The sequence below is a fragment of the Idiotropiscis lumnitzeri genome, chromosome 14 (assembly GCF_059441095.1).
Source record: "Idiotropiscis lumnitzeri isolate Australia: NSW breed Sydney's pygmy pipehorse chromosome 14, RoL_Ilum_1.0, whole genome shotgun sequence".
NCBI lineage: Eukaryota > Metazoa > Chordata > Actinopteri > Syngnathiformes > Syngnathidae > Idiotropiscis > Idiotropiscis lumnitzeri.
In genome coordinates, this window is record NC_142404.1 from 17,762,697 (window position 1) to 17,788,667 (window position 25,971).

The 25,971-nt window shown below is 42.6% G+C and overlaps 4 protein-coding genes and 1 long non-coding RNA gene across 10 annotated transcripts; 2 read left to right on the forward strand and 3 right to left on the reverse strand.

The window, feature by feature from the left end:
- Positions 1 to 392: 392 nt before the first annotated feature.
- LOC148323822 (potassium/sodium hyperpolarization-activated cyclic nucleotide-gated channel 2-like) lies at positions 393 to 12,182 on the reverse strand. 3 transcript variants are annotated; one of them, XM_088315869.1, is made up of 12 exons: positions 12,114 to 12,182; positions 10,238 to 10,374; positions 9,956 to 10,129; positions 5,571 to 5,757; positions 4,605 to 4,709; positions 4,400 to 4,537; positions 3,745 to 3,906; positions 3,575 to 3,668; positions 3,191 to 3,318; positions 2,837 to 2,983; positions 2,502 to 2,739; positions 393 to 1,009 (listed from the first exon to the last, which is right to left on the reverse strand). In XM_088315869.1, the coding sequence occupies exons 3-12, from the start codon at positions 10,006 to 10,008 to the stop codon at positions 843 to 845; spliced, it is 1,419 nt and encodes a 472-aa protein (XP_088171995.1). In that variant the 5' UTR covers positions 10,009 to 10,129; positions 10,238 to 10,374; positions 12,114 to 12,182; the 3' UTR covers positions 393 to 842. The 3 variants fall into 3 exon arrangements, with proteins under 3 accessions (XP_088171995.1, XP_088171996.1, XP_088171994.1); XM_088315870.1 differs by lacking the exon at positions 12,114 to 12,182 and having other exon boundaries at positions 10,238 to 10,380; XM_088315868.1 differs by lacking the exons at positions 9,956 to 10,129; positions 10,238 to 10,374; positions 12,114 to 12,182 and adding an exon at positions 7,021 to 7,653.
- Positions 10,901 to 13,438, forward strand: cox17 (cytochrome c oxidase copper chaperone COX17). The gene is made up of 4 exons (XM_088315875.1): positions 10,901 to 11,046; positions 12,157 to 12,282; positions 12,352 to 12,469; positions 13,332 to 13,438. Exons 2-3 carry the CDS (start codon positions 12,164 to 12,166, stop codon positions 12,434 to 12,436), a joined length of 204 nt encoding a protein of 67 aa, XP_088172001.1. The 5' UTR covers positions 10,901 to 11,046; positions 12,157 to 12,163; the 3' UTR covers positions 12,437 to 12,469; positions 13,332 to 13,438.
- LOC148323824 (uncharacterized) lies at positions 13,088 to 16,156 on the reverse strand. Its single transcript, XR_015846563.1, has 3 exons — positions 15,491 to 16,156; positions 15,301 to 15,369; positions 13,088 to 15,202 (listed from the first exon to the last, which is right to left on the reverse strand). It is a non-coding gene; the product is annotated as an uncharacterized LOC148323824 (long non-coding RNA).
- On the forward strand, positions 14,375 to 19,885 carry popdc2 (popeye domain cAMP effector 2). 4 transcript variants are annotated; one of them, XR_015846562.1, is made up of 4 exons: positions 14,385 to 15,090; positions 18,136 to 18,244; positions 18,338 to 18,839; positions 19,394 to 19,885. XR_015846562.1 is itself a non-coding variant. In XM_088315873.1 (4 exons), exons 1-4 carry the CDS (start codon positions 14,597 to 14,599, stop codon positions 19,471 to 19,473), a joined length of 1,038 nt encoding a protein of 345 aa, XP_088171999.1. In that variant the 5' UTR covers positions 14,386 to 14,596; the 3' UTR covers positions 19,474 to 19,885. The 4 variants fall into 4 exon arrangements, 2 of the variants coding, with proteins under 2 accessions (XP_088171998.1, XP_088171999.1); XM_088315873.1 differs by having other exon boundaries at positions 14,386 to 15,090; positions 18,338 to 18,692; XR_015846561.1 differs by having other exon boundaries at positions 14,375 to 15,090; positions 18,136 to 18,839.
- pla1a (phospholipase A1 member A) lies at positions 17,449 to 25,711 on the reverse strand. The gene is made up of 11 exons (XM_088315871.1): positions 25,097 to 25,711; positions 24,011 to 24,239; positions 23,726 to 23,903; positions 23,207 to 23,315; positions 23,032 to 23,133; positions 22,668 to 22,760; positions 22,307 to 22,471; positions 21,926 to 22,015; positions 21,074 to 21,179; positions 20,572 to 20,727; positions 17,449 to 20,201 (listed from the first exon to the last, which is right to left on the reverse strand). Exons 1-11 carry the CDS (start codon positions 25,158 to 25,160, stop codon positions 20,111 to 20,113), a joined length of 1,383 nt encoding a protein of 460 aa, XP_088171997.1. The 5' UTR covers positions 25,161 to 25,711; the 3' UTR covers positions 17,449 to 20,110.
- Between the last annotated feature and the right edge of the window lie 260 nt (positions 25,712 to 25,971).

Here is a 25,971-nt window from a genome sequence, read left to right on the forward strand (position 1 = left end):
TTATTCAGCTTTTTCTGAAAAAAAAGACACCCTTTTCACTTAACCCCCCACCCCCCACCACCACCACTACATTTCTTTTAAATATAGGATCTTTTTTAGATTATATGGTATATAACTACAATAATAATTAGTGATTAAGACATTAATATTAATACAAATACTTTCTATTAGTCTACATTTTGAAGGGTACATCCAAGTTGTACAAACCACTACAAAGCAATTAGGTGGATAACTCTGCAATGTTGTATGTACTACAGCACCTTTATGCGGACAGTGTCCAGACTGTGTTTGTATTTCCATTTCTTTATTTATTTTTTTACTTTAACCAAAAATAGTTTGCGCCATCTGTGCAGGTCTTGCAAAGAGACGGCTACATTCAGGAGGGAACAGAGAGCGTTTGATGGTCTTTATTGATTATTATTGCTGTGATGACTAAAATGAGGGATGCATCTAAAACAGAGGTGAGCAAAGTACAGCAATGGCAACTCCCAAAAAATCGGTACGCTAGTAAATCATCATACCAATGAATGTATTTACATTCTAACTTTCTTTTTTTTATGCAAATGAACATTTCTAATTATAAATTCTTCAATAAAGTGAGAATAGGCATTTCTATTTACCGGTAATAATATAGAAAATAAATGATAAGATACAATTATTGATATAGTTTTAATTTAAAATGAAGTATTTTACATATAAATGATTTATTTTAAACCACATCTATGAGCTGTCCCATCTGACTGTTTAAAAATCACAAAATGTGGCCCTTGAGCAAAAAGGTTTGCCCGACCCTTGGCCTGAAATGTCGTCGTATTGTCACGTTATCTGTTCCGGCTACTTTCTCACGCAAATCCCGCATCCATCTCCACCATCCTGTCCAAATCCTTGCGCACGTCCGGGTAGGCCTGCAGCACCTGCTGAAAGTCGTCCCAGGACAGACTGAAACACTGGCAGTCGGTCAGCGCCTTCACCGTGGCCAGATGTTTGCCTCTGGTCAGCACACATGCCTCTGCTCAACACACATACACACACACGCACACCCCCACACACACGCACCCCCACACACGCAAACCCACGCACACACGCAAACACACACACACACAGGCAGAGTCGCAGTTAATGAGCAAGCACTGACGAGCAAGCAGAACTGACAATTAATCCCAAGTTAGAGTAATAAAATAACCCAACTCCCCCCCTAATGTGGAAAGCCAGCTAAGCTACGAGAAGGATTTAAAGGCTGAGAATTAAATAAATCCCCCCAAACTGGTGAAGATGCAACGTTTACTTTTTGTTCAGAAGATGCTCACATCATAGCCACTTGCTGGTGATGAATTCCACAGTACAGTAGTCGTGTTTTTTTAGGTTAATTATTTGTGTTTACACTTGGGAACCTGAGCATCTTATCAGGATCAGAACACCTTAAAGGGGAAGTCAAGTCAAAAACTGTCTGAACGAAAGTTGAGCCCTTTGGCACTGTGACGCCATTTCCAGTTGACAGCATGCGTCTGTCCAAGGCAAAATGGCTTCCCACTGAGATACATTTAAAAAAAAGGCCAGATGTTTATGCTTAAAAGATATTTCACAAATGCAATATGAATCAGAATGCCATGTTTAGACAAGTGGATGCACGTGTTCGCACCCTCCCAACAAGTAGGGGGCACTGTGTTGCCAGAGGGTACTAAATTAATTCATACTGTATTTATTTATTTATTTGGCTCTCGAAAGACCGACTATCTTTGCCACATGACAACAACAACAGCAGGAAGAACATGCCAGCAGGGAGGATAATCCATGAAAACCTGCTGTTCACTTTCTTAAATCACAGTTGCGTTTGAGGATTATTAAGGAGTTTTGCTGGAAACAATTGGAAGAGAGACAGATGATGACGGAAAGATTGAACCTACTTCACACGACATGACACACAAATTTACCCCTCGCCTCAAATAATAACTGCAGAAAAAAAATGATCTGGATTATCCTGTGTGCTGAAGCAGGCAGGACATTTCTGTTTCTGTTCTTGTCTCTGTATCCGTGCATATTCCTGTTCCTGCATAGTTGTAGCCGTACCAGTTTTTCATGTTTCTATAATAATTTCTTCACCTTTTTCTGAAGATGCAGAATGCTGAAGATCTGTATCAGTTTCTGACACTGTACTAGTACTTGTTTCGATTTCTGAATCTGCATTTGTATGTATTCCTGCAGCCGTACCTATTACTGTTAATCTTGGACCAGTTTCTGTGGTGACTTGTGTGTGGGCAGTGTGGGATCAGTTCCCGCTCAGTGACAATGTCTGTGTGTGCCCTGTGACTGGCAGGCGACCAGTTCAGGGTGTAGTCCATCTATCGCTCAAAGTCAGCTAGGATAGGCTCCAGCAACCACACATGACACTTGTACCTGTACCTGCACCTGTGCTTGGACCTCTGTTTATGTCTCTGTTCAGTGTGCACACTGCGCCACTGTTTTCTAATTCCTGGTGTTAAAACCGCGCCATTCAAGTGTACCTCCAAAGAAGTCTCCATCGCAGAGCTCCCGGTGGAAGTCGTCGTTCTCCTCAAGCACCTGGCCGTGATCTATAAAAAACATGCGGTCTCCCGGCGCGTTTTCCCGGACGATGACGTCGCCTTCCTGGTACACCTCGTAGTCCAGCCTCTGCACCATGCTTATGATCACATTCTCATCTTTGTTCCGGAACAATGGCATGTTCCTGAGCAGGCGGCTGCACATCACTGTCAGGATTTGCTAGAGTAAAAAAAGACAGAAAGGAAATTGGTTGTCCAAGGGGAGTACAGCATGTTTCAGTGGGTGGGCAAAGACGGAGGTGGATTATTGTTGATACCTCCTTCAAGGCGGACGAAACGGTGTGCATGACCTCCTTCTCGTCGAACCATTTCCCTCCGTAGCGTGCCTGGTAATAGTTGGTGATGCGCAACTGCAGCTCTGGTGGGAGTTTCATGAAGGTCATGTAGTGCTCCAAGCGGCTCATCTGTGAAGAGTAAAGAGAGGTCCGCTTTCACTTTGGAGACACTTTACAATTACCGGTACCTCCACTTGTTTCTGTTTCTCCTTTTCTGCATCCTAAGATGTCTCTGTACCTGTTCCAGTCGTCGTTTGTGTTTCTTTTTCATATTTGTCTGTTTCAGTCTCGATCAGCTTGTTTAAGATATCATCGAAAACGAATAGCGTTGTGTACCTTGCTCTTATACTCCTTGGCGGCGGGGTCAATGTTGGCGATCATGGCGGTGGCGTTGGCCACCAGCACCGTGTACATTAAGCACCCAGACACCATGCTCACCATCACGATCCACATCTCCACATAATCTACAAAAACACCACAGCTTTACAGACACAACTAAAGCCTGAATTTCATACGGGGGAAATTCAACAGGGCCAAAAGAAGAAACATTTGAGAGGTTCTGGAACCTTTGGGGAAGAAATCGGAGTGTATAACTATAAGTTCAAAGAACTAAAATTTCTTGGAACTTTTGGAGGATCACTGTATGTTTGGACTGTGGAAATCTTTTTTTATTTAGAGTGTAGATTTCTGCGGGAATTTTTAAGCAAAATATGTACTCACTGGTTGGAGCATCCATGGACCCGTAAGACAGCGCGATCATCTGCGAGAGGGCTCGGAATACCCCCCAAGAGTACTTCACGATGACTGTGGCATTCTGGAACAAACCATTTGAAATCCTAATGTATGACAAACACATCAAATGCACTGGAGGAGGCAAACATGGAGCATACCATTAGATTCTCTTTGCGGACCCAGCAGTCTGTTGGGAACTCTTCGAGCATGGGCACAAAGTACTGGATGCAACCGTTCCAGTGGCACAACAGGAAGATCATCATGAACAGGGACAGGATGCGGAAGAACAGACGCACCACCTCTAAGTTTGCATTGGATACCTGAAGAACAGGTCAGGAACTTCAGACCAGAACTAGGGACCTTTGGAGAACCACGGTACTGTAAGTTTGGACCGTTGTTGAAAGGTAGTTCCGAGCCCAAAGTAAGTAAGTTCAGTAAGTTCCTGGAACCTTTGACGGACCACATTGGTGTTTGGGTCGCCGGAACTATTACCTAAATTTATTGTAATTTACTGGGCCTGAAATAGGACTTGTGGGGCGGTACTTTCAAAAGGTCCAGTAAGATTTCAGCGTTGAACATCCGATTGGAAAGTTGAAATGCTAAGAACCAAAAGAACTTTTCAAGGACCATTTTGTGTTGGGACCACAATGAACTACTTTGCGAATGTAGTTTCCAGGTCATTTTTATCGGAGTCAAAATTGAGGTCCCGGAACCTTTAGGCCCTGAAATGAAGAGCGTCTTTTTGTAATCTAGGACCAAGTACTTCAACGTTCCTGGAAATATTCGGCGTCAAGAGTGATTAAGTCCACTTACTTTCTCCACTTCATTGAAAAAGCGGACCAGCCTGGACACACGTGCCAGTCGTATGAGGCTGAGTATGCGCACAAACATGAGGATCCTCATCATCCGGGTGGTCTTAGAGGGGTTGTCATTGTTGTGGTAATGCAAGTCCTAAACATAATCACACACTATTGTCGTCTGATGTTTTCATTATTATTCTTATGACGTTTTTGATTACCGCAAATAGCAGGATGTAGCCAATGGGGAAGGCAGCGATGACGTCGGGGATGAACCATGTCCTCAGGTAGCACACTCGGATCTGCTTGATGTCTAAAATTGCTTCCTGGGGGGGAAAAAAAAATGGCAGACAAAGAGAGAGTCTTTGCAGGTTACTTTCTGTTTACACTTAAGTTCAGAATCTTCTAAAGTGAGATTGTTCATCGATGGACTTTCTTTGACCTGTCAGCAGTGTTATCGACACTCTATCCAAAGAATCGCAATTTGAACATTCTTAAGCATCATTTTTTTTTTTTTTTAGAAACAAAAGAAGTTAATTGTTGCCATAATTGACAGCAGTCTGAATTATTCGGCTGACGCAGTATTTAAGTCATAATTACAACAATCCAAATAAAAACAGTGACAACGGTGCTAGCTGAGTGTGCCTCGTTGAATTGTGTGAAAATTAATTCTTAGGCCGTCTGTCACGTCAGAATATCATATGTGCAGTCCCGTTATTAACTGTAGAACCCCTTGTCGTTTTTTCTCGATGTCCGCCACCCACTTATGGGTCTCGACCCAACAGTAGGGACTGACTTCTGTGGAGCATCTGTAATCCTGGTGTTTGTCCAGGCCTTCTCATCTGTCACCTGACTCCATAACACTGATTAACAAGCCCGGTCGCAGAGATCACGCAACAGATCCTGCACACTGACGTGAGAGCCGCTAATCCGGGTTTTCATCCGCTCACCTTTTGTGACATCCAGCCAGCCAATCACCGGAGACCCATCTGCACTCTGTATCGTGTGCACATGCTACACACGCACAAACCACCGGCACATTTTTACCGCTTTCTCATGACTCACTTGCATGCATGCATTGGAAATGATGAAAATAACAAAATAATCTTTTGCTGGGTCAAACTGTCATTTTGCAATTTTTATGAAAATCACTTTTTGCCCTTTTGATAGCCCCCCCTTCACCTCACCTCTCCGTTCTCGCTGATGATGCCCATGCGGAAGTTGAGCGCCACGTCGATGAGGAAGAGCGTGTCTGAGAAGACGTTAAAGCCTTCCCAGGCCAACCCGCTGTTTCCATCCAGGAAGGCGATCTCCATGGGGATGCCGATTAAGTTGAGGAAGGTGATGGCCATCATGCCCATGATGTAGTAGCTCCTGTGGGAGGGGGAACATCATCAAACTTGGAAGTGAAGGCTGTGTTAAACACACACACGCACGCACACACACACACTGTGTATGTATCTATTACAAGGCTCAAATAACTGCGTGTGATCGCCTTACTTAACTAAAAAAAAGGCTGCAGGGGAATCATGTTCATCCGACACTTTCTTCCTGGAATTGGTGTCCCACAGTGTTCCTGAATGTCCCCCTCACACGCGGCTATTATTAACACCTCGCCTTTATTAATAGCCGAAAATGTCTGCGTGCTCAGCATAAATTGCTACAAATGGGAATTGCAGCATTGTATTGCTTTCATATGCCTAAAGGAGTAGAGGTTGACTTCTTTTTACACTTGCGTGACACCTGACAACATTAACATTGAGGTGCTTTGTCACAGGATTGTTATATTCCTTTCACGTGTCGGATTTAGTAGTGGTCAACATTTTTTTTAAACATGTATTGTACTACAATCAAAGTGAACTAAATTGTGATACATGGAAAACTGATGGGTGGATGGATGTTGGAAACATGGATGGATGTTTGATGGATAATTGGGTTGTATGCCGGATGGTTGGATGCTTGATGATATGACTTGATAGTTGGATGGATTTATGAAGAGTGGATGTTTGGATGAATGCATGAAAGGATATTGAAGTGAAGGTTGGATCATGGATGATATTAAATGGGTGGATGTATGTATGTTGGATGGCTTTGTGGGTGTATGGTAGATGGATGTATGTATACCTAGAGGCTTGGATGGATGGATATTGGATGATTATGGATGTATTGTGTGTACCGTATGTTGGAGTGATGGGCGGATGCATATTAGGAGTATTGGTGCCTGGATGGATGTTGAATGGGTGGATGTTGGATGTATGTGTGTTGAATTCCTTGATATATAGATGGATGTTGGATTGCTGTCTTATAGATGGCTAGAAGAATGGACATGTTGGATGGGTGGGTGAATTTAAATTGGATGGATGAAGAGACAAAACTATACGTTGGATGGATGATGGATAAATTGATGGATGTAGAGCAAGATGCATGGTTGCTGGGTGGATGAATGATAGATGACGTATACCTTGATGGATGGATGGAAAGATAGATGTCGAGATTTGGACATGTGCTTGTTGGATCCATTAGATGTACGTATTTTGGATTAACAGATGGATGGTTGTTCTGGATATTAAAATTCATTAAATGCATGAGAATAAAGTCAAATATTTTTTTAGAAATGGTTAATGTGTACACGTGTACCTCATGAGGCTGAATGGATGTATGACGAAGACTCCGCTCTCCAGCTGCCGGATGCACTCCTTCTCCACGGCCACCTCGCTTCCGTACATGTAGAGCGACTGGCGGTTCTGCTGAGGCAACAGCAGCGCCCGCCACCCGCAGGGCGACCGCTCGCATCCCGCTCCCGCCGCCTCCGACCGCGGAGCCCTTAATCTCTGCATGGCCGCCGCGGCATGACGCGCTCGCCTCATCGGACCATGCCGCCTCGACTTCTTCAACTTGTTCTTTGGGACTTGAACTTGTTGTTCTTGCCGGCGTTATTCTTGTGGTTCTGGTTCGTGCCTGTCCGAGTTACTTTGATTCGTCTTCCTCTAGTTTTTGTTTAGTTATTCTCACTTTGCTTGTCGTGGTTCCTCTTTGCAGATCTTCTAATCATATCTTCATGTTCTCGTTATTTGTCTTCCACTTTTTATTCTATTTCTCCTTTTTCTGTCAGTCCAGTTATTTGACCATATTCCTCTTCTGGAAGTTTGTTTGTAGTTAAGTGCTTCTCTAACTATCTCCCAAAATATTTCTCTTGGAGTTTTTCTTCTTGTTGTCTTTTTTGCTCCGTCCCAACTACTTTTTCGTTGCCAAGCTCGACCTTAATGAAGCCGTGAGGAGGAGAGGCAAGCGAGGATGATACCCGCCCTCATCCCTCCCTCTCAGCCTCCCTCATCCCTCCCTCTTTTTCATCGCTCTCTCTCTCTCTGTCTCTCTCTATTTCTGCACCACCCCTCTGTCTCTCCTTCTCTTCTTCTCAGCGCTCATCAACTATTCACGATGTGACTGTCGTCCGCCATGAATCATGCCAAGAGGCTAAAGTCCACTTCGCATTCATCCTCGAGCGTCCGGTGTGCACACGTGTGCGTTGATTGATGGCTAGATCACAGATAGATGGATGGATGCTCACTAGATGGATGGATGATGAATGGTGGATAGACAGATATTCATTGGTTTCATGAGTAGATGGATGTTGAATGGATGTTGCATGTATGTTGGACTGATGGATGCATGCACAGAGAGTGGATGATGGGAGAATTGATGTTGGATGTTGAATTGCTGTTGGATGAGTGGACGGATGATATATATATATGTATGTATGTTGGATGTAAAGCAACATGGATGTTGGATGAATGGATAGTTGAATGGACGTTTCCCTAATAGGTGGATGGATGGACGATGGGTGGATGGACAACAGATGGATGTATGAAGCGGATGGATGATACAATGTGGGATGTTGATTAGAAAGATGACGATAGGTTGATGGACTTGGGTTGGATGGATGGATGGGTGAATAACTTCATGCATGTTGGAGTAATGATTGGATGGATGTTGGAACGATTGCTGGAAAGATGAGAAATGTTGGATGGATGGATGGATGGGAATGTTGGATTGATGATAAACCGTCAGATGGATGGGTCCATATAAATAAATGACAGATGAATAAAAGTTGGATGGATGTTGAATGACTAAAAAGATGGATGGTTGAATGGATGGATGGATGGCATGTGTGTGCGTGTTCTTATCTTGGTGTGAGTACAAATGCTCTTTGATGTCCCTTCTTTTATCGTGTGGGCATTTTGTCTCGGTATTTGTTCGTAAAATATTATATTTCTGCATGCGGTTGTGTGCGCATGTGTGTGCATGGTTTTGTGTGTGTGCGATTATGTGTCTGCGTTTGTGTGCGCGTGTTACTGTCATGCATGTGTGAGCCTTGTGTGCGGAGCAGCGAGTTCAGTCTGGGACATTCCATTTCCATCTCTTCTATGTGGGATGTAATGAAACTCTATCTTTGTTACCTGAGCACTCCGCAGCAACTCTGTGTGGATTCTTTACACTTTATTAACAACACGACACGAAACACACACAAAACGCATGTGCGCACGCACGTACACACAGAGTGAGTTATTTCATAATGTTTGTTTTTGCTCTGAGAGATTTAATGCCGCGGCGGGGAAGAGAGGATTAACTGTGAGGTCACGTCACTCACAAAAGGTAAACGAAATCTAATGTGTTGTCTAAAGAGATTTTGCCAGATTATTGTTTTTATTTTTATGCTATGGTGCTTTTATTAGCAGCTCAAGAAAGAAGAGAATTAAAAAGTCCGACATGCAATTCAGAACAGAAAAGACGACAGGTGAGCTTCAGTCCAGACCAAATGATATCCGTGGAGAATTCCAATGGGAGAAATTTATTCAAATGTGAGCTGAGCAGTTGATGCGTGGTGTGATTCCAGATGACAGCAAGTGATTTTGAGCTATGGTGGGAGTCAGACCAGAACAATGGATTTCATGTGTGCCTCAAAGCAGACCTGCACAAGAGGATTCCAATCGGAGAAAGTGATTTTAGAAGTGTTTCAGACCAGAACAATTGATCCAAGGTGTGATCAAACCATAGCAAATGACATTAAAGTTGAATTCCAAAAAAAGGAGAATGACTCAGACAAGAGCAAACAATCCCAAGCGTGATTCAAGCCAAATAAATGGACCTCAAAGTAGATTCCAATAGGAGATGGTGATTCATTCAGACCAGAGCAGACGATCCAAGGTGTGCTTCAACCCACACAGAATGCCATTCAAAAGTGATTCAAATGAGTATTTCAGAACAGAGCAGCTGATCCATTGTGTGATTCGTACTAGACCAAATTACATTTAAGGTTAAATCCAAAAGGAGTGCATCAGACCGTATAAATCGATACTATGTGTACTTCAAAGCAAATTAGATTTCATAAATGGGTACTTCCAATAAAAGCAAATGAGTCAGACCAGAGCAATGGAGACGGGGTGGGCTTTAAACCAGGACAAAAAAGGTTATTGCTATTTAGGAAAGTTAGTTAATCAGACCAGAGCAAGCGATCTTGAGAGATTTTCCTTATGTTCCATTCAATTTCCATGGGTTTTACACTCATACTCACTGTTTAGAGCCACATTGACAGATTTTTCTTTTTGTTGCAATTTCCGATGGCATTCAGTCCATGTTTGGCTTCATTTCGTCAAGCTTTATCGTCACGGGAGCCAATTTGTTGGCTGTAAACGCTAATCAGCAGGCTTGGAGAGACACAAGAGCAGCTGCAGATTGTGTAAAAAGCCTTTGAAAAAAATATGTAAGGCAACATGAGGATTTTGCAATGTCTGCAGTAGTGTTGCAAAAAAAAAGAAAAAAAGGTGAATATCTGTGAATAATATGGTTTGCTTACTTGCTTGTTTAAACAGGCCACAGCTGCCGGGGAGAATGACTCAGGGCTTCTGCTTGCTTACGCCTGGATTTTCATCTTTTGCTGACGCACAGCGCGGACATGTTCACACACAAACACTCACACACGCACACACACGCCTACACACACACACACGCATGCACACACACATAGGCATGCATTTTTCATATTTCAATACTCCAGAGTCTGCCCCTTGTTCTATATTTTCATCTAGCAGCAGCAAACAATTTTAAAGCACAGATGTACACAAATGCAATCAGCTAAAGTACAGTCATACATCTTGAGCTATTTTAATTCTAAGCATGGTTGGGTTTGTTTAAGGTCTGCTTTCTGCACTTATCGTGTGCCCCCCTTAATCTTTCTTTTTGACATATTTATTAGTTGTTTTTTTCTGTCAAATGGGAAATTATCATTATCCCAGTAATGTTATATTAATTTAGTACTGGAATTAAATAGGAATAGCAATGCAGTATTAATAGTAGTAATAATCTAATTACTTAATGAACTGGGTTTATTTTACTTTGTTGTAATAAGTGGGATTTATTTGACTGTATTTTGTTTAGTATTTTTATTTTAATTTATTTTGTGGGATTTAACAATTTTAAAAATCATTATAATAATTCAATGAAGGTATGTCCCGATAAGGACTACTTATCCCAGGAGGCTTTGCTGCAGCCCGATCAGGTCACGTGATAACGCGTCGGTTCCTTGTAGTTGCTCTGTGAAGGTGACAGCGTGAAAGATCAAGCCTCCATACTGTGCTTTGCTAAGTTACGTCAGAGACCTTAAAAGTGAGTCTTACGTTTGCCGACGGTTAGTTTTCGTCCACATTTCGCTTTCACGATGTCGTTTTATGATCGTAGATGCGAGAACGGGGGCGCTTTTCAAACAGTTTAACGCACGACGTCTTGACATTGCCTAAGCTAGGTGAAGAGTTAGCCCCTCACGTGCGTTATGCAATGTAGACTAAAATAGATTTTGTACTCTAAAAAACGCTTAAAAAGACATTACAGCGCCGCACGGCTCGTCGTGGTTATGTTTGGTGTCATGCGAAACATTGTGATTAGTCAGTTTTATGTGAGCATTTAAACAGGCGTTGTGATGCTGGGACACACCTCCAGTTTCGTTTTGCAAATGGATAAAATAAGGAAATGAGTGTCTACTGCTGCAGTGGCTCATGCCCTGCAAGTTTCACATTTGCTTTCGCTTTGACTGAGAAACTGGCAAGTTTGGATATTGGTGGTGAAAAGCCAGATTAAATAAATAATCAAATCGACTCTTATGCAAATGAACAGTCTGTGACAGCATATGGGGGTAGTTTTTCTTTACGTTATATCGTAACCCCTGTCTGTGTTGACAAGAGTGTCATTCAGACCCGAGCAATCGAACCAAGTGTCATTCATGATCGTTATGAAAGCGGTTGTTTGAATTCTTCAGACCGGAGTAATCAGTCCCTTGTGTGACTCACGACTGAAAGGGTTTTTTCAGATTACGCAAATTAGACCAGAACAGATCCTAGGTGCAAGATGAGTTGCAAGTCTGTCATAAAGGTTAATGATAGGCTCCAGCAACCCCCGCGACCCTTGTGAGAAGTGGTACAGATAATGGATGGATGGATACAACAATTAAATCATTTCAGTAGTGAATCAGACCAGAGCAAACGAGCCAAGCAAATGACAAGTTTGTGATTTCAACAAGCAAACTCGATTTAAGAAAGGAGTCAGTCCAGAGCAATCAATCTTCTGAGTCAAAACAGATGCAATCACCTACAAAAGATATTCTATGTGACAAAATCACTTAAAGGTGTGATTCAAACCAGACCAAATGACATTAAAAAGTAAAGGCCAAATTTCCTGACCAGAGTTGGCATTCATGAGGGAATCTCTCATGTCCTGTTGTAGGTTCAAGATGTCGACTGTGTCTGCTGCCGCTGTGGAGCCCACTGCCATCACAGAGGGCGGCGAACAAAAGAAACCACTCAAGCCATGCTGCGCTTGTCCTGAAACCAAGAAAGTCAGAGACGCATGGTAACTATCTGAATTACTTAAAGACTAAATGATAAAGTCTTGATTAAATTGCACTTATCTTCTCATCAGCATCATTGAAAAGGGTGAAGAGAACTGCACGGAACTCATCGAAGCCCACAAAGACTGCATGAGGCAGCTGGGATTCAAAATTTAACAGTTTTCTTTTGAGTGTGTGTGTATGCGTGTGGTAAGTAAAGTCTTGTGAGTAATTGTTGTCTCAGCTGGTGAATCTCAGTAGAAATCTGAGCAATTGATGCAAATCATACAAAGTGACACATAATGGTGATCCTAATGAAGTGATCTTAGGCAGCCTTTCCTGAACATTCAGACTAAAGGGCTTTAAAATGCTGAATGTGATGAACGCAAAGGGGGCTGAGTGATTCGGACTAGAGTAAACGTACACAGGTGTAATTTAAACGGGACCAAATGGCATTCAAGGGTGATTGCAATGTGAGCTGACGATTTAAAGAGTGACTCAGACCAAAGCAATGAATCCCAGGATTAATTCAAACGCGTTTGAATGACCTCAAAGCAATTCAAATGAGAGCAAATCAAGCTGAGAGATTCAGACCAGAGCAATCGATCTGAAGTGTCATTCATACCAGACAAAATGACAAAGAATGGTGAGTTATGGAGTGAATCAGACCAGAGCAAATGATCCAAGTTGTCATTCAGACCAGAGCAATCAATCCCGGGTGTCAGTCAAACCATATCACATAAGACAAATCTCAAGGAAAGCAATTGATATCAGTGATTCAGACTCGAGGGGAAAGGTATATTTTCTTAAAAACATGACAACAAAACGTTTTTTTGTTTTGGAACACAAATCTCTTAAAGTGGACAAAGGTGTTCAGTATAAAGCGTGCGTATTTAGATCATCGTGAAATGGTGTAAGTGATATGTTCAGAGTCAAGTGGCCGCGTGAAACGCTAATTTTAGCTGGTCGAACTTGACGATACAAACGTTCCGCCTGCCGCCTTATCATGACACACACGCATTTTTCCCCCCACTCTTGATGTGTGTAACCTTTTCCTATGTTCCTCCTTCAGCAAAATGGACAACAACGGCAGAAGTTTGGAAGGACAAAACTTATTTATTTTTTTATGTTTGATGATCAATGCAGTGGGAATTTGAATAAAAGTTCTATGCAATCATCCTCATGCTCCAAAATGTTTTTTTTTTAAAGAATGGAAGGTGAATTATTAATGATGTGGCGTCTTCCTAACCTCTGTGCCCACTTCTTCCCCCTCCACCAAATGGTCGGCGTCCCTGGTATGCACTCAGGCTTTTAAAAATAACTTGATGTCAAGACTTGACATATCTGCATTCTTCTCTGTCGTGGACCTAACTCCATTTTGTCCTTTACAGAGTTAACACGACTACTAATAAAGATTATTTTGAATGTAGTAATTAATTTAAAATTAACTAATTTTAAAAAATTAAAAATTTATTTCTCATGGCTCGTTAAAATAGAATTTTTTGATACCATATTAAGTGGCGAGGATGTAAGTACATTAATTTTTTTCCCATCCTATTTTAGAAATCTACCCAGTCATTATTTGAATGGCTTCTCCTCACATGGATCGCGGGGCATCCCGAAGCCTATCCCAGATGCCTTCGGGCACTAATAAACTAGTAATGTGCAAGGTATAAAAAGATTTTTTTTGTAATTTATTTTGCATTTATTTTTTTTATCCATTAAGTTAAATGATTTCACAGGCCTTGGCGGAGGTCTGCGGTCGCCGCTCACTGCTTTCTTTTTTGTCAATTGAGATGGACAGTAAAGTATGCCAGGCAGCAGCAGTGGGTATTTTTACCTGAAATCCGACCTTACAGAGTGTTGCCCATCTTGTTTTGACGCGTCCTAAACCACTCGGTTGGCCCTGTTCAAGACAAAACGGACACCTGAACAACACAAGAACTTTTTGGGCCCATCAGAACCTCTGTAGAGTTCATCGTGTGACAAAGTCCTTCCCACTTCCTGCCTGCCCCTCTCTGGCTTGTTATGTTAAGTAGCAGGCCTGCTTTCTGTCGGCCACTCGTGTCCTCCTTGGGTTTCAATTCCAAACATGGTGATCCTTGTGGGGACTCCATATCAACGACACCCCACTCCCACTCCTCCCGGCTTATCCGCCCTCCTCCAGCTGTTGTCTCCACAGTGCTGTCCGGCGGTTGAACTGAATGAGTCGTCACTCGAAATGGAAAAGGGGATTTATAATGAGAACAGAACCTTGTTCTAGAACCGTGAGAAGAACCCTGAAGAACTTGCGGAGGGAATAAACTTGGATTGTTGACTTTCCTGTCCTTTCCTGACATGACTGAGGAGAACGCCAGTCTCTTAGAGAACCTGTTTGCCGCCCCCATCTGCAATGGCTGGAGCAACAACACCGAGGGTGCCCTTTACCATCTGGGCAACACTATCCTGTTCCTGGGCTACATGGGTGGCAGCGGGGCCTACGGATGTCTCTTTATCTTCGGCCTCCTGACACCGTCCTTCCTGTGTCTGACTCTGTGGGGCTGGATGACGGTATGCGGCCCTGATGTGGTCACCTGGAACCTCTTGTTGCTTTTGGCTTGCCTGGTCCAGATCTGCCACTTGCTGTACCGCCTGCACCAGGAGGGCTTGCCCAGCGAGGAGCTGGCCACCCTCTACCAGGTGGTCTACTTCCCTTTGGGGGTGCCCATCCAAGTCTTCAAGGAGATCGCAGGCGCCTTTGAGAACAAGGTGCTGGAAATGAAGGCGGGCGAGACATACGCAGTGGAGGGCAAGACACCGATCGAAAAGCTCTCCTTTCTGTTGTCTGGCAGGTGAGTGTCTTGAGTGCTTGCTGGTTCTGGTTCACTTTGGTCGTAGTAGAATGACTCAGTAGTCTGCTGACTTTTAGTGACCAAAGCAGATTTAGTTCCCGACCGAGGTCCACTGGTGAGTGCCATTATAAAGGATAAATGGGAGATTTGTGTCAGGATTCACGTCCAACAATGCAAAGACGTGAAGGGTAGTGAAGTAGTAAGTGTTACCGGTGCTGGTCCAGTTCCGGCCACGGACTTAACACCCACTGGAGCCACTCGAGATCCCTAGTCCGAATCCTGAAGAAGTGAGAGGACTATCTCAATAATTGCGTGCAGCTTAAAAGACACAGAAGTCAATGCTAAAGTTATAACGGCGAGTGAATTAGTATTTGTAGCCGATGCAGGTGCGGTTCCTTACCAGAGCCTTGAATCCATTTGAGCCACTGGAGATCTTCTTAAGTCTTTCCAAAAATGCCAAAAGTCAACGGTAGTGAACAAAGTTATTAAGGGTATAGTAGTGTTACATGTCCGCTTTCAAATAGCAAGAGTAGGGTTACTTCCATAACATCCAGCTGCCGGATCTCTCAAATTCTGCTCAAAGTCCATTACATTGAGCACAGTTGTGGAAAAAAACGGAAATAACAAAGGTTGTCCTCATTTTGGTCATCATTGCCTTTGCGGCCATGCTAATTCTGTAGCTAACACAGCTACCACCATCGCACCTAAACTGGTCACCTGGACTGGACCTCGTGTAAATGTTCCATTATGATCCCCAGTAAAGTTTGGACCATTTCGAGCCTGATTCCGATTCTGTTTGGACATTGTTAGCAGTGTAGTGGAGAGGGTACCAACAAGGAATGGGATTTGGTCCGTTCCAACTGTAATGTAAAATCGCGTGACTGGTTTTCCCGATGTTCAATCCGGCCCGTCAATTCGCAATGTAGACGAATCTTTGTTTTTTTATGAAGGCTGTTGTTTTTTTGGCATTTATAGATGCTAGAAATGCTTTCTTGTGCTTGTTTTGAAAGTTGACGGTCATTTGAACACACACTACCAATTAACTCGTACAATTATAGCAGCAGCAGTTAGCATGTAAAATGACGCCTTACCGGAGCGTTGATTACATTTTCAGCACAGCCACAAATGATGAGCTCTCGTATCTCACTGGCCCCGTGTCGCGACTGGTCCATCTTTCACTCTGTGAGATAGACGCCAGCTGTGACCCTGAACAGAATAAGCAGTACCGGTACCGGAGAGGGAGGAGTTGATTTATTTATGACCTACGGCGGTCATAAACCATGGGTTTTCTATTCTTCCGATCCAGTTCAGGGCCATGAGTATCTGAGGTCTTAATGTCGTCGATGATGTTGACGTCTCACTCGGATGAGAAACTAAAAACTGTGTTTAACAAGGTGTTTTTGGTTTCTATAGAAAATAACACAAGAATTAAGCGCCATGGCTGAGGGAGACATTGACTGTTGCTCCTATCAGACTTGGATTTATGTTCGTGAATATTTTGACGCAGTGAAAAAAAATAAAAATAAACTTCCTCAAATTCCCTTTTTTATTCTAACTACTGAAACTTTTTTCAATTATTTTTTTCATGAAAATAAATGTAAACATTTTAAACATGACCTTTTAGGGTGCAGGGGGGCGGAGTTAAGTACTTTGTTTAATTAATCAAAGCGCGGTGGACTCTTTTCCCCCAAAGAGCTTTCGGATCTCGCTGAAAATGTCAACATTTTACTTTTCATTTTTTTTGTGTTTACAAAATGTTATGTAAATATTTTTCCTGACAGTTCCTAATATAATGCATTTTTGAATGAAAGTAAAACAAGAGGGAAAAACTGTTGTTGCTCTGCTTTCTCAAACATCCCTCAATAACACAAACTACAAAATTGACTGCGTTTTGATCATTTATTTTCTAGTAAATGTTTTTTTTTTGTTTGTAAAATATTAAAACAACAGGAAAAGATCTGTTGTCGCTATACACGGTGCCAACTAGTCCAAGTGTCTTTGTGGGTATGTTTGACAGACGAGTCTTCATTTGGAAACCAAATGCATACTCAGGTCTGCAGACTGGTGAATGCACAACGACGGGGGTCGGCTCATTCCAAAAAGCGCTAATCTTCCGTTACAGGGTCAGTGTGTACTTGGAAGGTTTCCCAAGCAGATGTTTGAAGCAACCCGTGTGCCCGCCGCAGGGATATTTTGCTTCTGCTTCCTGTTCGGCCCGATTTGCTGCATGAGCAGCACCTCACAATTGACAAAATTAAACAAGTACTCTCATTCACTCGAGTTTTATATGGAATGAAAAGTAGTTCAGCAGAACAATTTCCCAACCTTTATTGGGGCACGGCTTCCATTTTACACAGAGAAAAAAAGCCACAGAATGCCACCAAACAAAAATGTCAACAAAGGTATAAATACTGAAATGATGATGTCGTTTGGTTTACTCAGTTTAATGAAGTTGTATGAAGGGAAACGGGTGGATAAAAGTTTTCGTTTACCTTCTGCCATCTAGTGGAGGAGCATGTAATTGTTCTGCTTGTCACTATGCGTCACGAGCATAGATAGATGAATAAAAAAAATGATCATTAATGGCACCCTGGTTGGCAATCACTGGACGAGACGAAAACTTAGTAGGAGTCAAATTTTAGCGACCGATGACTATGCGTCGCTATATTGTCTTCAACAGCCTTGAATTTTGCTGAGGCGTTTTCCGGTAAACGTGAACAAGAAGAGATTTTAGCCGATCAGATGCCGCAACGTTCGAGCGTGTAGGAGAAAAAGGGAATCTTTAATGCAATCCAGTTTCAGTCGGAGGATTATCTTTAAAGCCTCCCCCGCGACTGAGGAGCGTCCTGACGACTTTATCCATCGTCTCTGGCAGACGAACAAACGAGCTTGACGCAGCAAATATTCCCGGTGCTGTACAGCATTTCGTGGTCCCCCCGTGGAGATCGTTATGTAAATGCTGGGAAAAGTCACCCCGACTTAATCAGTGACCTCCAGCGCTCTAATCTCTCGTTGCCTTTTTAACCTTGCCACTTTTGACGTCAGGATCAACGTATCGCTGGAGGGTCAGTTCCTGCACTACATCCACCCACACCAGTTCCTCGACTCGCCCGAGTGGGAGTCCCTGAGACCCAAAGAGGACGGAAAGTTCCAGGTAGCGCCACCATGCCTTAAAATCGAATTTAATATTTCATTGGAAATTTTTCTTTCTTTTCATTTTGAAAGATATTTGATTTTTACCTCCCAGGTTACTCTGACAGCGGAGGAGGACTGTCGCTACGTGTCGTGGCGCCGCCGCCGCCTTTTCTCCCTCATGTCCAAAGAGCGTTACGTGTGCCGCCTGTTCGCCGTAATGCTCGGCTACGACATCGCCGAGAAGCTGTACAACCTCAACAACAAGCTGTACATCAAGAGCGGCGTCCTGCTGGACATCCGCCTTCCCAGCCTCTACCACGTCCTGGCCCCCTCGTCGCAGAGCAGCGAGGGCGAACCCCCCGAGCGAGTCGACCGGCACCCCCGCCTCGAGTCGGACCCGGAGCGGGGACGTCAGGCCGAGAACCCGGTCGGGCGGCCGTGGCCATCCGACCCGGAGCTGCCCTCTGGTGAGGACTCCACCAGCCTGGTCCTGGAGGACTTTGCCGACTTGGCGGGCTCCTTAACCGACTATGGCAGTGAGAGGGATTATTTGAGGTAGAGGGGGCGTGAGGGGGTCCGGAGCTAACACACTGGCTCACCCGCTTAAGATACATGTAAGTACTGCACCTGGGCGGCACGGCGGATGACAACTGCATGCGTGGATGCCACCTTTAACACTAACAATAACAATATTTTAACTTTTTTTTCTTGGAAAAAGACAACTTTTTGCCAAATATATAATAAATATATTTTTTAATACATCTTTAAAAAACATGTATTCAGGAAACGCTGACTTTTGGGCGGAAATGTACTCCTTCCAAAAATACAACTTTCTGGATATGTACATGTACAGATTTTTTTTTCCTCTGAAAAATACGTTTTTTTCTGGCAGAAATTATTAAATTAATTCACGGGAAATTGTGACTTTTTTTGTGGTGGGTGGTTGTCTTTTGGGCAGAAAATTCCAAGTATTTTCTTTGACGTTTATGATTTTCTTGGAAAATCTTCATCAGCATCCAGAAATAAGTTTGTGTAAATGGGGCGTGGTTATTACCTGTTTAAATGAGCAAAACAGATCCAATTGGGTTTGCGTTGAGTTCACAGTGTGGTTTGTCATTTTTCAATTTTGTGACACCCAGTCATGTGTAATTCTTATTTGTGTCCACAGGGGGCACCGTGAGCGGGGGAGCAGCTCGCTTCCAGAGGAGTCGAGCGCCGCTAGCTCCCACTGACACTCCCGAACTCTGACCGCACCATGTTTTCTTTCGTTCAATTTCAAGACGTTCACTATTTGGACCACCATTTTTTTGTTTTTGTTTTGGATTCACACACCACTTGTGCTCATTTAATTTTATTTTGTTCGAAAAACACTAAATGTATGGCGTGCGTCCTCTGTAAATAAAACAATCTGTTAGCATAGTCAGTCATTAGCATGTTTTTTGTTCTTCATATACCAATATAATGTGAAATTGTCCAATTACAGGGGGCCAAGATTTCTCCATAAAGCTTTAGTGCAGTGTGCAGTGAAATTGTTGTTTTGGAACTATCTACTTCCTGGAATGCTTCATGTACAGGCTATGCTTAGCTGATAACTTTTATCCTATTTTATGTAACATGTCTAAAATGACAACAATAAACACTCATGCTAACATGGACTTCATCACTTGGCCTCAGTGCCCTGTTTTCTTACTGCCCTCAGCCTCCTCTTGGATAAAAATCAACAGATCATTGTTCATTCAGTTGAGGATTCATGTTTAGAAACAGAAAATAAAAAATATATACCGTACATGCTAATGTTTGCCTACTCCAAGGTCTCCATTTTGCTGTGACCTTCCGTATTCTCGTCAATCTCAGATTTTTCCGCATTTGGTGCAGGAAGGGGTTGTCAGAAGTGGTTGCACACTTGCACAAAGTCATGTGACCATGGAGATCCTCGCCGGATGTTCATGTTGTTCACACACAGTGGTGCCTCGCGGCTGATAAAACAGAAAAAAAAATAGATTTTAAAATTTAAAATGGATTTTTTTTAAAAAATCATTGAATGATCCTTATCCCACAATTGTGAATTGTGCCAAGCAACAAGTGATCATGTCAATTCCGCCCACTAAATGATTTTAAATATTACCCATTGACAGCTCTCCCTCCATACAAACAAATGTTGCGCAACACTTGGAGGTGCGGGGCATGGAAACAATTCTAAAATTGTATTGAGGCTGTTTTTTGAGCCTGAAAGTAAACATTTGCAAAACATCTCCATCTACTGGCCTGGCATGCACATGACAGAAAAACCTTCTACACAACAAACCAAGAGCATCGTATTCGTAACACATTTCAGTCTAGACGTACGTGGGCGAGCCGATTTGGGACAGACAAACGGACTTGAGGTGGATGTCGTTCTGGCGGTAGAAGCGAGCGCCCGTGTTTTTCAGGGTGATGGAGTGGATCTCACACAACGCCACCGGGTGAGCCAGCATCATCCTGTACACCGTTGTGTCCGTTTGACTAAAACACAAACACATTCATCACTGCAGGCAGTTATTACCTCCCTCAAGGATCTCACCATTACAAATGGCCAATGGGGAAGGTGATGACTCTTAGGATAAGAAAAACATGCCATGGACCTTGAATTCAGAGACTTAATCAGTTTATCCCATCTACCGGTCCAGTCTAGTTCAAGGTTTAGGGAAGAGGAAATCCTGCCACACCACACGTTATAAGGATCAGTTGGACTTTTAAGAAACCTCAACTATATGTCGTGAACTGAACTAAACTGTCCCGCTTGATGAAAAGGGTTCACTTCGGTGTACAAGTGTGCTTGAAGGATGCCCCAAAAAGTGGTGGTACGCACAGCCGGAGTCGTCGTCGTGTCTCCAGCTCTCCAGTGGTCAGCGTGACTTCCACTTCAGCGCTTTTGGCGAGAGCGGACACTTCCAACACGAGCAGGATGTGATGCGCTGCGGCACATGACACCGACATCAGTCACGCCGGATCGTTCCAAAAATTGTTTCTCTAGGTATTAGCTAATTTGGTACCCTTCATGAGAACACAATTTAATCGCACCAGACTTGAATGTACTGCTTGGTGGAAAAGGGCCTTCAGAGTACCGCGGGGTTTGGGCCCGCCATTGAAAAAGTGGTAAGGGTCAGAAAGGTGTGGTATGGTTCAGAACAGACATTAGGGAGCCAAAATCCGTTATGGTTCGGAATGTTACAGTATGGTGACAAAAAAAATAAATTAAAGTGTCATGATTTGTTTGGACTAGTATGGTGCCAAAAAGTGGTATGGTTCAAAAGAGTGCCAAAAATTGGGATGCTTGGGAAGGATGCCAAAATGTTTTAGGTTCCCAACGGTATCAAAAAGTGTCCTTTTTTTTTTGTGTACGCATCACTTTGTCTGACTTTGAATTGTTCTTGTTGCAAGCGCGCCGCAGCACGCGATTGATTTTGCCTTTGCGTGTGCAGGGTCACTCACATACAGCAAAGGAGCTCATTAGCTTGCTTCTGCTGACTAATGACATTGCCCCTCTGGCTTTGTCTTTGATGTTGGTGCCGCAATTAGGAGACGGTTCGCACGTTGGCTTTACTTTTGTATCCGCATGAGGACGCTCATCGGGAACGGTGGGAGCCCTCAAGTGTGCATTCACAAGCTCCGGTCAACATTCACAATGTACTTTTAGTGCACCAAGTTGATGTATTCTCACCGCAGAAAGGCGGCTGGGATGTGGTGAGGAGGAACAATTTTTGTTCGGTGGGGAGGGGAGATGAAGTGATGCCACATTTTTCGGACAAACCTGAAAGACAAGCACACACATGCGCAGTGGAATAAGATGACAATAAAGATGAAATTTGTGACAAATATTGTATTTTTAAAGCTGATGTTTGCACATTATTTACATTGAACTCATCTTATTGTCATTTATTTTATTATTTTATGATCTATTCAAAAAATACACTTTAGTTTTCGTGTATGGTAAATTATTATTATTATAAAAGTACATTTCAACGAAAAGTACATTTCAATTAATGTCATTAATTATTTTGAAGTACTTTTTTTTTATGTACTCAAATTGCAAATCACTGACCGATGGCGGGACACGTTCCCCGGAAAGCGTCGCAGTGAGGGCATCGTCCCAGCAAGAAGTTTTGGTAGCTGTCACATGGGATGCCGCTCAGCCGGCATGACGTATTCAGAGCGCTCATGTACACGTGCAGCGCCCTCATGTGGTCGCAAATCACATAGCCGTACACTGGAAACAAACCCAAAACTGACACATCCTCACGTCAAGTCGGAGAGTTCAAAATGGACAACAATTTTGTTGGTATCTTTCACAAGTTTTGTTTAAAAATGTAAGTATTCATCCCACATTCGAAGACATAAGAGGCTGGACTTCATTTTTTTTTTTCAAAGTGTATTTTCTATTTTTAGCGTAAGACGATTCTCACCAGAGGCGAATCGCGATCGTGCGCATCCCGTCTGGTCGTTTCCACCATTCAGGAAAAAGTCCACATGGCCGACCGGGATGGAGATGCCAAAGTCTGATGACAGGTCAAAATAAAACAACATCAGGACCGTTCAAAGTGTGTTTTGTAACACCAAAGACAAGTGAGTCTTCAATAAACCGGAATTGGTGTTTAAAAAAAAAACTTTTTAGTCTTCAATAACCAAACGTACAGCTTTAGGTTTGTAGTTTCCAAATCTAAAGCGAAATATTTTGTAAAGATTTGCAATGTTGAAACCTGCTGACAATTTAGAGAAAATGAAAGTTTACAATCGATTTTATGTAACTTTACACGACTACTGTCTTACAGTCGGAGTCGGTGTGGATGGCGTCCACAAACTGCGCGTCAGACGGGTCCAGACGGTCGAAGGTGTCTGCACCCTTAAATAAGGGACCAGCCGGGTCCAAACCTGGACAACATCAACAGTCAAAAACTGCATGGCACTCAAAATCAAAATCAAGCAATATCCAGGTGGGCCTTACCCGTGATCCTTCCGATCTTTCCTTCAAAGAGCGTTCCCACAAATCCGGCAACATGCGCCCCCAAACTCACGCCGATAAAGTGGAATGACTCCAGCTTGCATCCTTCTGTCTGTTTAAGAAAGTACGGAAATAAATGATGTAAGAAATGGAGCAATGTCATAAGAAAAAAGTAATCACGTATGTAATAAAAAGAAGAAAGTCATAATCAACGGGACAAGTGCAAAGTCACAAGGAAAAAAACAGAAAAGGCAATGTCACAAAAGAAAGTAGTACTTTGAAAAAAAGTATTTAAGGAGAAAGTCATATATTTAGAGAAAAATGTCCTAAGGGGAGATAAAAAAATTCATAAAGTATCTCAGAAATAATAAATTCAAGAAAAAGGTTGTAATGTCACTAAACGAAAGCCACAAACTAGGAGAACAACATTTGAATGTTATAAATCAAAGTTTGTATGGAAAGTTGCGATTTTACAAGAAGACAATCATAAGATACGCATTGCAATTTTGTGTTGTTGGCGACCTGCAGCCGGTTGACCAAGACGGAAATCTGCAGGGCCACCTCCTTGTAGTTGTCCACCACAAGGTTGTACGCGAACGAGGCGCCGGGCACCCAGTCCACCATCAGCACGTTGACGTCGTCCACCCTGAGCAGCGCCTCGGCCAGATCCAAAACCCACGAAGGCTTGCTGCCCAGGGCCCTGAGCGTGCGCAAACAACATCAAAGGCAATTTAGCATGAATGACAGAAAGTGAATTTTGGTCAGTGTGTGATTGAGGCGCAGCTGGTGGAGGGCGCGGCATCTGACCTGTATCCGTGCACGATGACCTTGGTGGGCCGCGTGGCGTTGAAGGCGCTCCCCGCCGTCTGGTAGAAGGGCCGCGCGCAGCCCGGTGGCTCTCGGGTCATCAGCAAGTAGCGAACACGCAGCTGCGCTCGCTGCTGCCTCTGCTGGCGGTACTGCTGCCAGGTGGTGTCACTCACGTCGGCGCACTCGTCCGACCGCACATCCAAACCGCCAGGATAATGCGGGTCAGCTATGCATTTGTCATTCGAATATTTAGATTTTTATTTATTGTATTTTTGACCAGTCTGTTCTTTTATACATTACAAAAGTTTGCAAAAATATGGATTTTCACCGGCTTAATAGTAAAGTTAATGAAAGATTTTTTTTTTATTTAAATACGTTTTTGTTACCTTTTCATTTTCTTACTATATATTTTTACATTTTATTTCATATTGCATGATACAGTCAAGAAGTTAAAATATACATGTATTCTATCTTTTAAATAAATTTAGATTTTATTTTACACTACATGCATTATCTGAGCAGCTTATCCTCACAAGGGTCATGGGCATGCCAATATAACTTTATTTATAGAGCGCATTTCACAACAGCCCGGAGCTGGAACAAAGCACTTAACATACAGTATAATCTACTGTATAATATAGCATAAAATAGCAATAATTCAACAATAAAGACAGTGAAAGCAGTACATTAAAACAAACTAATGATACTAATATACCTTACATTTAATAATTCTTGTAGTATGTTTCTCATTTTTGCTGCTATTACATTAGTCACTCTATTACTATTAAATAAATGTGTCTCATACATTACCACAGTTAAGTTTATGTAACAATTTTTTTTATTTGTATTCGCGTGATAATTTATGATTTTTCAACACGTTTCTTTATTGTCTTTGTTTACTTAGATGGATGTATTTATAATCTTAATAAAATATAGTATATGATATTTTTAATATTACGTTTTCATTTTGTTTCCGTAGAGCTAAAATAATAACGTCAACACGGTGAGGACCGTTCCTAATATTTTGGTTATCGTATTAATACGTGCACAGGAGTGTCAAAATATTAGGCACAGGTGACCTACCTTGGACCGTGTGGGCCAGCAGAAGACCGAAGAACAGCAGGACGTTTTTGCCCTGGGGGCCCATTTCCGGGAGTTAATGGGGGCTTAGCGGTGCTCAGCTGCTCAGTGAAGCCGGCCCAGGGTGATCCGCTTTCGGTTTAAGCGTCACAAAACAGCCGGCGACGGGCACCAACGAACCACGAAATGCCCCATAAACAATTACACTGACACCCAAGTTGCTTCTTTTACGACAACGTGTGCGAGTTTTAATGCATCATAATAACTCACGTCCGAGGGTGAGTGGGCACAAACGTGATTGGTTGTTGGCTTTCCAGAAAGTCGCTGCTGATAGGTCACTTCAGGAAACGTCACGAGTAAACAAACAAAATGGCGGCCCACGCAGGCGAATGCTTGTACAAACAGCGGCGCCTAAAGTGTTAAATTTGGAAAACTCACTTGCAGAAAAGACCTTCAAGGCAGCCACACTGTGAGCTTTGAAACCAATCATTATTTTAATGACTTAAAAATAAAAATTAAGAATTATATTGAGGACTGAAAGTGCCAAAACTAAATAAATAATAATTCACCACAGTGTTTAATTAAAACCATTAATTCATTGTTTCATTAATTTATTAAATATGGAATTAAATAAATCAATGTGTCATTAATTAAATTACCAATAATTATATGTAAAAACATATATATAATAATTTCTGTATTAAATCAATGAATGAAATAATTATTTGATGACAATAATTAGAATTTAATATTTCATAGTGTATTTATTCATTTAATTTTGGCACTTTCAATCCGTCGTAGCATTGGAGCTTATGATGAAAAAAAGTCACTCGTTTTAATCATACAAAATAGTGCTTTCGCATTTACAGCTTGCTAAT

Coding starts and splice junctions, on each gene's coding strand:
- cox17 (XM_088315875.1), top strand. CDS start 12,164: ATGTCGACTGTGTCTGCTGCCGCTGTGGAGCCCACTGCCATCACAGAG. Junction 12,283..12,351: donor AAGAAAGTCAGAGACGCATG/GTAACTATCTGA, acceptor TCTTCTCATCAG/CATCATTGAAAAGGGTGAAG.
- LOC148323822 (XM_088315868.1), bottom strand. CDS start 7,250: ATGAGGCGAGCGCGTCATGCCGCGGCGGCCATGCAGAGATTAAGGGCT. Junction 3,319..3,574: donor GTCCATGGATGCTCCAACCA/GTGAGTACATAT, acceptor GTGTTTTTGTAG/ATTATGTGGAGATGTGGATC. Junction 2,740..2,836: donor TTTCGTCCGCCTTGAAGGAG/GTATCAACAATA, acceptor TTTTTACTCTAG/CAAATCCTGACAGTGATGTG.
- popdc2 (XM_088315872.1), top strand. CDS start 14,597: ATGACTGAGGAGAACGCCAGTCTCTTAGAGAACCTGTTTGCCGCCCCC. Junction 15,091..18,135: donor TCCTTTCTGTTGTCTGGCAG/GTGAGTGTCTTG, acceptor TTTTGACGTCAG/GATCAACGTATCGCTGGAGG. Junction 18,693..19,393: donor CGACCCGGAGCTGCCCTCTG/GTGAGGACTCCA, acceptor TTGTGTCCACAG/GGGGCACCGTGAGCGGGGGA.
- pla1a (XM_088315871.1), bottom strand. CDS start 25,160: ATGGGCCCCCAGGGCAAAAACGTCCTGCTGTTCTTCGGTCTTCTGCTG. Junction 23,316..23,725: donor TCTTGGTCAACCGGCTGCAG/GTCGCCAACAAC, acceptor TTTCTTAAACAG/ACAGAAGGATGCAAGCTGGA. Junction 22,472..22,667: donor ACGATCGCGATTCGCCTCTG/GTGAGAATCGTC, acceptor GTTTGTTTCCAG/TGTACGGCTATGTGATTTGC.